The 12,362-nt window shown below is 46.2% G+C and overlaps 1 protein-coding gene across 2 annotated transcripts in view; it reads left to right on the forward strand.

The window, feature by feature from the left end:
• LOC119400701 (ATP-dependent RNA helicase A) overlaps positions 1–12,362 on the forward strand; it is a 109,629-nt gene that overhangs the window by 91,151 nt on the left and 6,116 nt on the right. For both annotated transcript variants that reach the window (XM_037667702.2, XM_037667706.2), the window contains 2 exons: positions 7,372–7,545; positions 7,969–8,084. In XM_037667702.2, the coding sequence (XP_037523630.1) occupies positions 7,372–7,545; positions 7,969–8,084 (290 nt within the window). The remainder of the gene's footprint in view (positions 1–7,371; positions 7,546–7,968; positions 8,085–12,362) is intronic.

Consider the following 12,362-nt stretch of genomic DNA (forward strand, 5'->3'; position numbering starts at 1 on the left):
GCTACTACCACTGGTGCAAACACTGAAGTCGTAGCGAAGCTAGCTTGCACTAATGGTGCAAGGCTGGAAGCTTCAGCGGAGTGAGTGCTTGGACTCCTGAGGAAGAAGCTACCCTCCCAAGCCCACGTCCCTGCCTCGCTTAAACGACACGGATTTGGTGGGAACATGTCACATGACTAGTGTTACGTGATTTTACGTAACATTTCCCTTTTCTTTCTTTTCCTTCTTTCTATTTCTCGCTTCCTCTTTCTATCTCCTTCTTTCTGTCTATCTTTTTATTTCTTTCTTTTCTATGGCTGTCTTTCTCTTGTATTTGTAGCAAGACAACAGAACACTACTTTGAGGTTTTGGTTATGAAATCTTATTCAAAAGATATTTTGCACGCTAAACTAATGAGAAATCACGTCACATGTCTTTGGTCTTCCCGGGAATTGTATAGGTGGCAGTTTAAACTAATGAAGTGATAGTGTTGATGCTGACATTCTTGTTTTATATTATTGTGGCATTGTTTGATAAATGCAGAGTGTCTGATGCTTAATGGATTGTATGGTAAATGCCATGTTGTAATTAATAGACAATAAAATGCAGCCTATACTCCATTTCACAAGCTGCTTGTAGCGTTATGGAGGCTACGGGGCTGCTTGGCCTATAGGAAGAGTGAAAATTCCTCGCAATGTGTTCATCCGTGCCGCATCCTTTGTTCGGCGTCCCCATGGCATCTGCACTCACGTGTTGGGCGAGTAAAGGAAACACAGCAGCAACCAATGCTCTTAGTGTTGGGCAGCAACGGCAACGCAAAAAAATAAAAAGGCGGCACCTGTCGAAGCTGGTTCTTTCCGCTTGGAGATTATAAAGCTGGCATTGGGCACTGCGTGGCCCCTGATTTCTAAACAGACGCTTGTGTTAGCGTTATATTTGCGTCCTGAGGCTTTAATAGCAATGTATTTGTGACTGCTTGGCACTGTTTCCAAGATTCATCCTCACACTCTCAGCGGACAAGGCTTAGCAGGCGTGGCTGAACTATCAGCTGATATCCATAATAAGGAAACAACATTCCTGATACTTTATCCTCAGCGTGAGATGACACAAAGTGATAGCCGATTCCACCGTTTATTTATTGCTGTCAGGACAGTGGGCAAATAGCAAGTGTGAGTTTGGATTGAAGCGGGCGATCATGTTTGCATGGGCACTGCCATATTGCTTCACCACCACAATTACCGGCGGTTACTGATACAATAATTGAAGGCATATGACGCACTGTGGGGTCTGAGATAGAGCGTCGCACTCGGAACAAACGAACACAGTCACACCTTTGAGCAATGAACACGTGTACGTACATTCATTAAACTGCTTTTATAACGGCAAGGTCGCCTGCCGAATCAAATACATAGCTAGTAACATATGAAATAAGCCAATACAGTGCCAATACAATACACAGAAACATAACACACACAATGTACCGTCTTAAATGTAAACATTTCGACAGAAGTCTGTCTGGCTGGGTGGAAGAATTAAGGGGGGACGCGGCTTTCGTATCGCGAAAAATGGCAAAAAAATCGATTTTTTGAAAATCACATTTTCAGTTTCTGTAGCCCTTTTTATATCCGATTCCAAAATATCTTCACCGAAAACCGCGTAGAAGTGCTATAAAAAATTGTTGCGCCTGCCGAGGTGGCGAAAATTATTGGGGAAATCGCAAAAAAACACTGATTTTCAAAAAATCATAGCTACGCAACGACGCCACCGGGCACCGATATCTTGGACTCATCGGAAAGCGCATTTCTCCGTCTTCAAATTCCCCGCCGCAGCTGGCTCCTCCATTCGAAAACAAGCGGCGCACAAAAAGCAAATGTTCGAAGGTCGTTTCGAGTCCTCCGATTGGCCGCGTCCGCCATGTTGCCCCAGCGCGCCTCGCCATTGGTCCGATGCTCGCTCCGGGAGATCGTCGTCTGCAGCTCGTGCGTCTCCAGGTCACGGCTGTCGAAAGTCGCGCTACTTCGTGGCGTATTCGCACTCGCTCCGTGTTCACGGCTCGACGATCACTTTGAATAGAACTACGTTTTAGTTTGGAGCTACTAGCTGAAGCTCGGTGGGATTACGATGGCGCGCCGCACTCGTAGCGAACATTGCAAACGCGCGTCTCGGACCGACTCTCTAGCGTTGACTCGTCGGATCCGTGGTTGGAGGTTCTGCTTACGAGCACTTCGGACGTCGTGACGAAGATGATCGCAGGACGACTCTTTGTGCTCGTGACCACGCTTTACGTACTTTGAAACATCGAGCACCGCGGCCGGCGCGTCTACTGCTCGGAGTCGTCACTAGGCCTAACTCCGCTTACGGCGCCGGCACGCGAGACCAACCACGAACTTTGCGGGCAAGAACAACGCGTTAGCGGACTCGCGGCAGTGTGCTTCTTCGCAAGCAATGAAGCGCTTCGCCCGCCGACTCCTCGGTACAGCGGATGGTCATTTTACGCATCGGCAGCGGACCCCACGGCCAAGCTCGTCGCGCAGCGGGCGCGCGTCGGCGTCCCGAAAAGCGAGGCCAAACACGTTGCGCGCCTATTTTTCGTCGCCGCACCTAGGCATATTGCGCATTGTCACCGAATGCCGCCACCCAGCACATCGCGTGCCGACTTCTCGGACCATGCGGCCGAGCACTTAGAGGTGAAATAAAGCACTGGTGATGCAATGCTTGGGGCCGTGCTTGGTATCGCCGTAAGCGCTCATGAATCATCTCAAAAAATAAAAGCCTCGCAGATAACAGAGTCCGCGACCGGGTGAATGATGAAGCGCGTCGCAGGCGAGGTTTACAAATTAGCTTGAGTGAAACAGGGAGATGAATTCATATCTTTCCAATTCGCGTCTTGAATAATCTGCTAAGGAATTCCTATTCCACCAATGACTTGGCCATAACTGCCTGTTATTTAGGAGGAAGGGATAGGTTGTCATGATGAGAGCCACTCTTAGTATCCTATAAAAATGATTCAATGATCAATTCGAATCAAGACTTAATTATGTAAGTGATAGCACGAATACAAGAAAGCTGGCAAATCATCACAGTACATGGCCTAATTGCATTACAATATCTTGTTTTTTGTCGTTTATTACACCACTTCATAACTTCGTTTAAAATCCATGCTACATGTTCTTTGTATATCAGAAAAGGATTTTAAGAAAAAAGAAAGGAAACAAAGGCACAACAGATGAAAGGCCACATGTGCAGGAGGTCCAATGTTGTAAAACACACCAAAGATCACAATCTTCTTGTGTTTTGGAGAAGCAAGGCACCTCAAACTAAAGACAGGGCACTCAAGAAACTGCACATTACGAAGGACTCAAAAGGTTACGACCCCAGTGCCTTTTGATGAAGTAATATCGTTGGTACAACTTTAAAAGCCGTTTTCTCAAAACGACTTTTCTTGCTTCGCTTGTTCCGCTGATTTCTCAGTGACCGCTGGGTCTATTTCAGTTCCGTTTTTTGTTTTATATTCCTTGAAGCACAGTTCAGGGCGTGACATTCTTGCTTTTTCAGTATGGCCTTTTGATAATTAGCTATTTGACGAGCTGCACAAAGCCTCAATGCCTCTTGCACAGTCACCTCATGAAAAATGAAAACTAAAAAAAATTTTGTGGCAAATAAAAAAATCTAAGAATGTGATGCCCGCAATCGTACATCTTAGAATGCATAGCAATTTGCCAGCGTGGGAGGAGGGTCGAGTGTGTCGTTCGCATCTGCGAACGACACACGCGACCCTCCTCCCACGCTGGCCACTCCACCGGATACAATGGTATCGAAGAAACCAGCCCAACGAGTCGTCATCCCATATGTTCCGGGAACTAGCGAACAGCTCGCCAGGGTTCTCGGAAAAGCTGGGGTCACGGTGGTTCACAAGCCAGCCTCAACGCTCGCTCGCTTACTACCGCGGCCGAAAGATCGACCATCCCGGGAGCAACACCATGGTGTGGTCTACAAAGTGTCATGTGCTGACTGTCCAGCGAGATGCATAGGCGAGAGTAAGTGCTTCCCGGAAAGAATGCGCCAACACAAAAACGACGTCAGGAAGATGGAAATACAACGCAGTGCCCTTGCAGAGCATTGCGAGAAGCTCGACCACAAAATTGACTTCGAGGGCGCTTCCATCATAGAAACGGAAAGGAATCTGGGAAGGAGGCTCTTACTCGAGTCGTGGCACATCCAGAACACACCAGCGAATGTGAACCGGTCCCTCGGAACAATGCCTCCGATCTACGTGCACGGCCTCCGGAACGTGAGGGAAAGAGAAAGGCGGAGCCAAAAACAAGCTGCGACGAAGCCCCTCTGATCAGCAGTCACCCCTGAAGAAGAGACCAAGCCGGTCTCGAAACGTCGGGTTTCCTCCAAGAATTTGTGGCTGGAGGTATTTCAACTTCTTAACAATGTACCGTGAATGCGGTTTGACGTTCGACTCACCCCGGGAGCCTGTGGGACCGAGCCACGGAATAGTCCCCATGGGCCTCCCGCAGGAGATGACCGTCCTTGGCTGCGCCAAACCCAAAAAGCCCGAAAGCATTCTTTCTCAAGCACTAGTATAACCTCTCCTCCCGCCAAGCTGCGCCACCGTGTGACCACAGCGCCATCTCTTGTTCGGCGGAGAAACTAACCACGTCAACTTTGACTAATCCGCTGTATGCACGTGCACCACGAGGCGGAAATGGCTTTACAGAGGGCGATAGCACCCCCATCCCTTCAACCTTAAATCAACACATATCCCAACAATAAAGTACTTAAGGATGTCCGCGCACCGCGACAACACCACTGGACGATACCACTGCACTGGCTCGACGACTTGACTTCATTCCCTGACCCACAAAGGCAGCGTGGCAGATGTCACGCCGACACGTTATCTGGCTGAGGGCTGCAACCAAGCAAGATTTATGAGGGCGTTGGTTTGAGGGCAGCTGCGCAGGTTCCGTTGCACGAGATGTCTCGGCTGCATTCCTGGCCAGCGGCAAAGACGACGTGTAGAAAACAGCCATCCATGGATGACATTGATCCCGCTGCGTACACTCAAAACACTCTCGACAGAACGGTGCAGTAGAACAAAGGGAAAGGAGCTATGGGTTCATCACCCACGCGGTACAATGGTCAGTATGGCTAGCAAAGACATCGACAGCGACTAAGACGCCAAGTTCAAGTGAACAAAGGTCGCTTTTTTTAATTCATGCAAGGCAAGCTAGAACAAGGGAAGCAAAGTGCAACGCCTCAATGCCGCGATCCACCCGGTTGTTGTCACACGTGCGACAGGCAGCTCCGATGAGCCTTAGGCCTAACGAGTTGCTCGACAACAGCTGGCATCCAACGAGCACCCAGAATAGGCGCAGAAGTGGCAGCTGCGAGGAGACATCAGCTCTGAGGTGAAGCTACCCCGCTCACTGCACACAGCAGCATACCAAGCGTTCGGTGCGAACGCCTCAGCGTCAAGCCGCGATACCAGACAGCACGACACCTGTGGCCCCTGGCCACCCGGCTACTTAAGCTGCGGCTCCCAGAGACAAAGAAATTAATTACAGAAAACTCGGACCACCTTGAGGCTTTCGTACTCATTCGCTTTGGGCTTGCCTACACTCCATGTGCTCTAGGCCACACTCTCCCAGTATGCGGACCATGTGGCTCTCGTACCAACAAGTTAACGAGGTTCTTAAAAAAACAACTTGCGAATAGAAAAAGAAACTTTACCTGCTTTCAAATTCAAACACGCCACGGCAAACTATCTGCGAACAAAAAAGCTCTTAGCATGCCAACAAGTTCAAGGACGCCACAGCAAATGATCACCTCGCTCTCAAGACAGCACGCCGCCGACGCTAGCGATCAAAATCCCCCCTAGGCCTACTCTAATCCGGCTCCACAAAAATTGTCCCGAACCACTAAGACTCTTGGCTGATGTTCCAAGAGCCCCTACATTGGGCAGCCAGTGTGGGGTTTGGAAATGTTCCGTGCTTATGAAACACACGAACAGTCACGGCGTCGAGCAACGAATGCGTGGACATTTATTCACCGCTTTTACATCGGCGAGCTCACCAGCTGAATCTAATACTACATAGTTAGTAACATGCTAAATAACCAGATACATAATGCCAATGCAACACATACAGTGTACTGCGAATGCATTGTCACCGACTTCAGACTCGCCACGAGGAGTCTGTGAGCCCGAGTCGCGGTAACACACCCACGGTCCTCTTTCAGGGCGGTCTGTCGCCGACCATGCCAAACACCCAAAAAGAAAAAGCTCTTCCTCAAGCGCTAGTGTAACCTTGCTTCCTGCCAAGCGGCACCACTGCACGACCATGGCGCCATCTCTTGCTCGGCGGCGAAACTAACCAAGCCAACAACAACTAATCCGCCGAATGCGCATGCGCCACGAGGCGAAAACGGTTTTACAGGGGATAGCACCCCCACAGCACATGCGGATTGTCATTAGTGTATGACGTATCGCTATGACGTAGCACGTGCCAAACAAACGCACTTGTTTCAATCTTTCCAGTTATAATGCAGTTACAAGCAGAACTATGTTTCGATGCATGCGGTTTGCTTACACCTCGTAGCTTGCACCCTGCTGCAACCAACTTGTGAGGTGGAGTATAGAATTATGATGTGTGAATATAGGGACATAAAGTGTACGTAAACTTATATTCTATGAAGTGCACTTGTTTCATTTTTTTTTTTTTCATTTTGAAATCGGAGTCCTGTTATAGTTTTCTTACTAAAAAATTAGATGTGCATTGGATTTCTGCTTTGTTTAGAAAGCTCTAACAACATTTATAAGCTAGTTTTTTACTTTAAACACTAAAAAAAGCTCTGTTTAGGTATATGTTGTAACAGTGTAAATGATACCAAATTGACCAGCATTGTGGTGTGGCATTTTTTTTTTCTACCTCTAATTGTGCCTGCTAGCTAATTGGATCAATTTTATTGGCTCTGTCAGAGTTGAATTAACAGAAGGAAACTGTATGTTGGTGTTACTGAGCAAGACAAACATTTACCCTTGGCTTCATCATAAGCTATGCTCCTCTCAGTTGTAATAAGCCAAAGCGGTCCTGCCATTATAAATGTTCTAAAAACCGCGGTGTTTTTCATAACAATTTGTGTGCCCTAATCAATGTGGATGAAGGCAAATGAAGCATGCTATTTATGATTGAGATTCTAAATTAAAGGACATCATTAGAGACTGTTACAACCTAAGAGAAAGAATAGTTTCCATTAGCTTGGTCATCGTAAACTAATTATCTTGAATCCCCTAGTTTTAGTTGCTAGAGACGGTTGTTACTTATGCAGTATGTGCCTTCATTTTGGTTGTGAAAGTAAGGGGCATTATTGATTTACATGCTGCAGATTGTGGCTTTGCTGGTGCTTGGCCATTACCCCAACATTTGCTATCACAAAGAAAAGCGTAAAGTGCTCACCACTGACAATAGGTCAGCCCTCATCCACAAGACTTCAGTCAACTGCACCAACCTTCCAGCATCCAACAAGTTCCCAAGCCCATTTTTTGTCTTTGGAGAAAAGGTAAGTTTCAGTTTTAGGCATTTGTTCATGCTTGCAAGTTATGGTAGTTGTTGGCACCTTTTTTTAATTAGCTTTTCAACACTGACTGTTATGAAACAACCTCCTGTTCACATCAGTGATGCAAAGTTGCAACTCTGTCTAGAGGGGAACATGATAGAAAAAGAAGTGTAAGAGAGAACTCTGCGTATATTTTTAGTAGAAATATAGTAAAAACTTGTTTATTCAACTCTCATTAATTCAGGAAATTGGATAATCGAATTGTCATCTTGAATAAGTAACTTCTGCTTGCCTACTAGATTTTTTTTTCAGTTACCTGTTTATTATACTGGGAATAAAGCTTGAATAAAAAATAGTATCCCTCAGATTATGCTGCAAGGTACCTTGTGAAAGGTATGTCAATATTATGCACATGTTTTATTGCAGATCCGCACAAGGGCAGTGTCCTGCAAGCAGATGTCGATGATATCACCTGTTCATATCTTGTTGTTTGGTTGCAAAAGAGTGGAATTAGTGAATGGTGTGGTCCAGGTTGATGGCTGGTAAGTGTCGATTCTGTTAGGTATGCGTAAGCTCTGCAGTGTGTCAGCTTTCGTTGAGTTGTCTGTGCGGCAAGCACTAGCACATATTTTCAAACATTTTCCCTAAGCACTCTTTCACTATACACAGCTGGCTCCTTGCAGTTATGTAATAGTTTTTCTTGGAATGACATACATATAGTTCTTTTTATTTGCTTTCATGTATGTACTCAATTTTGTTTCAAGGTAATTAATACAGCTTGTAAAAAATTGCAAATGTAGTATCTAAGTATAAAAGATGCAATTTAGTGTTAAAGGGGTACTGGCACCTTTTTTCGAACGCGAGTTTACTCTGCCACACAAATCTTCTGTATGCAGAGACGGCTCTGAGAAAGTGTGAAGCTCAGCAAATGCTAAGATATTTTAATTTGATAATAAAGTCAATTTTTCCATGGCGCACCTACTGACATCGACACTAGCTTGACGTCAGGCCACAGTACAAATTCTGGTGACTTCACACAGCAGTCTGGTTAGTTGTGATGACGTTAGGTACCAAAACTTCCAAGACGGCTGCTTGTGCGTCATCAAAATTTCCAAAATGGCCGCTTGTGCGTCACCAACGGAGCCACGGTGCGGAGCGGCCGTGGAAACGTCACTATATATTGTGTGAGCACGTGACGAGAAGCTCATACCATGTTGTGATGTCAGGGTACAGTAGGAACCGAAACTAGCTTTTAAAAACATACTGTAATTACTTTTCCAGGCTGCACTCGCACTTAGCACTTCCTTTTCTAGCCTCTTGAGGGTTTGACCTTTCATTTGACGCAAAAAACAACTGAAAATATTCGTGTCAGTACTCCTTTAGTGGCACAGAAAAGGTTTATTCTCCCAAGTCTAATTGTGACTTGTTTTTTTCATTGTGGCAAGCAGGGTTAAGACTTGGCTTATGTGTTGTTAGATGAACCTTCATGATGTCGCCATGTGCTTTAGCCTAAAATTAAACTGGATATTGTTTAAAAAGTGTACACTGCGTGAAGTGCTGCTAGAATGAACTTCGGTAACATTTGCTGGCAGGCTAGTGCGTAGTTCATAGGTAAAACAGCACAAATGGGATAGTTGAACGCTGCACTCTGTCCTGTGTCTTCTTTGTGTCTTCTTACGTTTGTGCTGTTTTACCTGTGAACTATGCTAGAATGAGCTCTGTTTTCACTTCGAATGAAAAAAAAATTGTGAGCACACTAAGATTTTGATGTGACATGTAACAAAAAAATCCTAGGTCACAGTCTTCACAAGCAATAAAGTAGAAGCTGACCTTGAGATCAGTGTTGCTAGTGCAGCATTCACATGCCAGTGCATTTTGGGGTGCACTGTTGTCGCTACTTCAGCACACGAATTACTTAGAACAAGTGACTGCAAGAAACACTTGGGATAAAGAAAGAGACAACACAAAGTGGTTAGAAGACTGTAGGATTGGGCGTGTTGGTACAACATGATTATGAGTGCAAATCAGCGCAGCCGACAGGAGGGGACAGAAGAGGGCACAGAGAGCTGACAAAGTGGTTGCTGTGTGGCAGATGTTGTCTCACTAACTGGCGTACACTCGCACTCTGCTAACTTGCACAAAATAACATATTTTAAAAATAAGCTTTCGTAACAAAAGCAGTGCTGCTTCATTGTTGAAACTGCAAAAATTTACTGTGTCGCCATCTTGTGATGATGGTGGCACTACCAGTCAACTACAGTAAAACCTCGTTAATTCGAAGGCCTCGGGACCGAGAAAAATATCCCAATTAAGCGGGATTCCCAATTATCCGAAACAACGCGAAATCAAAGAAATCAGCCAGAAAACGTGATGTACGGAAGTCACACCTTTATTGTGGCAAGTCAGCCTACTTGGAGAAAAATTCCTCCATGCGTGACTGACGCGTTCGGTAGTTCCCAGCACTGAAAGTCATATTTTCCAGCCTGTCAATGAGGCGCAGCATCTCAGCCTCGCCGCCGTTGCACTCGACGAAGCTGCGCACAACACTCAAGGCATCGATGACATCCGCCAAAGGGGGTGCTCGGGAGGGCTCGTCATCGCTGTCAACATTAGAGGCCGAATCGGTCGATCTCGCAGCTATCTCGCTGTCGATGTCGGCGTAACACGTCTGCACTGTGCACTCGACATTTGCGTACTCGGAGAATCCGATTGGAGTGCACTCCTCGTCCGCGTGCAAAGCCTCATATCGAGCGCAGAGAGTCTCCCCTTCTTCATCAAACGGGCAAGTGACAGCGGTGACAGCAAACCCAGCGGAGGTTGCCTCTTCTTTCACAAAACCGGCGTGCTCAAAACACCGTCGAATAACGGTGGCCTCCACCTGCCTCCATGAAGACACTCAAGCGGAGACAGGAGACAAATGGAGCAGTCGCACCGAATCGCACAATGCTCCCCAGCCGACATCCAAATGGCACAAAGACTCCACAAAACATTCACTTCGCTAGAGTGGCTAACATCGCTGTTGAGATGATGATGATCATGATCGCAACCGCACGCATCGCCGCCTGGCAATTGCTAAAACATGGCGTCTACGACGTATTTCCGGTAAAAAAAAACATGGCCTTCGAGATCCGTACATCAAAAAAAAAAAAAAAATGCACGTTTTAGTTACAGCCTCCGAGATTCGCAACACCCTTTGCATATCTTGGAAGTCGCGGCCAAGTGTGCCAATTAACCGGGAAGTCGCAGACTGGCCGCACCAATTATCCGGTTAAATTTACATGTAAAAATTTGGGACCGCGCAAATAATACAAATTATCCGGGATTCCCAATTAACCGAGTACAAATTACCAAGGTTTTACTGTAATAATTTTACGCGCTGTTTTCAGTACCCTTCCTCTAGCAAAAGGTCGCAAAACATTTTGGTATGGTTCCTGTGCACCCCTTGATCTCGGAAGCTTTCATTCTAGTGACTTGAGATGCACATCCACACACATTGCAGGAAACAGTGGTGCTGTGTACTGCTATAACCCTGTGAGGGTTGAATTTTTTCGCAGAAAGCTTTGTCAGATGGTCATATTACTTTATTGTGGAATCTGAATGTACAAAATGTGTAAAGTCGGGAAGAAATTGTAATAAGAAATCAAGAACAGTAGTTTGGTGTCAGCATCACTCAGAACTGGAAAATGTTCAATAATATTTTAGAGTGTGGCATTCCTTGAAGCACGGGTCTACGCAAAGCGCTTTGTCACAGTCTGCACACATAAAACAAAAGCAAAGTCAGTCAGAAGAGTAATCGCTGTCAGTGTCAAGAGAATAGGCAGTGCTTTCGGCCATATCACCACTTTGCCGCGCATTTGAAGAACTCCAAGGAAGCTTGGTAAACAAGGAGAGCTAGAATGCCTCATCAGAGTGTTGTCAGTAGACTGTGTCACTGGGAGGCCATTTCATTAGCTTATGTCGACAGTGATGCAACTGACAACTGCAAGTCGTCAAAGTGTAGCAGTGTTTTCGATTGGGCTGCCAACCTTCGTACAGTCGGTTTTCAGTGTGATCGGCTACTGAGCGAAGTGACAGCCTGAAAACATGTTTTTGGACTTGAAATTAAGGGTGTGCAAATATTCGAGTTTCGAATTTGAATCGAATAGTTCCTAATCGAATAATTCGATTCGACTTCCGAATAGCTAGTATTCAAAGTTTCGAATAATTACACAGGACGAATATCTAAAACGCAACAAAGGCCGATGGTGCAACTTGGTTAGGGTGGGGTGGATAAAACTGATGCTAACGTCGCCGTTCGTTAAACTTTCACAGACGTCCTGGTTCAAAAGCGAGCGCATGACAATCTTAAAGGAGATTATGTCATTTCCGCACGCAGAAAAACACATCAGAAAACTGTGAAGTCCTTCAAAACATCGCTCCCGAAACGAAGGCACGGACTTCTTGCGTAGTTTGGTCACATAAGCCGCAAGCGCCGTAAAACGACTCGACTTTAGCCTGCGAAACCCTCAGTGATTGGCTTTGCATGTAAAAATTTGTTGACGCTGGGCAGTCGCCACTGCTGCACCGCACCACTAGTTCAAAAACTCCCATCGTTCTGGCGCGCAGTTAAAACGCTGCTGTGGACGGGCGCCCGATGACTTTTGGGCCCGGAGCACCCGCGGTTATGAAGCACAACATTACCGTTGTCAGATGAGTCGTATTGCGCGACCATAGGGAAAGAAAACTAGCTACCGCACCACTCTCTGTTAGGAGGTTAGAAGTGGCACCGCTGACTGGAATGGCGGCTCTTCTATTAACATGCTTGCGCGCCTATAGAAACT

This window comes from Rhipicephalus sanguineus, chromosome 1 (assembly GCF_013339695.2).
Source record: "Rhipicephalus sanguineus isolate Rsan-2018 chromosome 1, BIME_Rsan_1.4, whole genome shotgun sequence".
In the NCBI taxonomy this organism is placed as follows: Eukaryota; Metazoa; Arthropoda; class Arachnida; order Ixodida; family Ixodidae; genus Rhipicephalus; species Rhipicephalus sanguineus.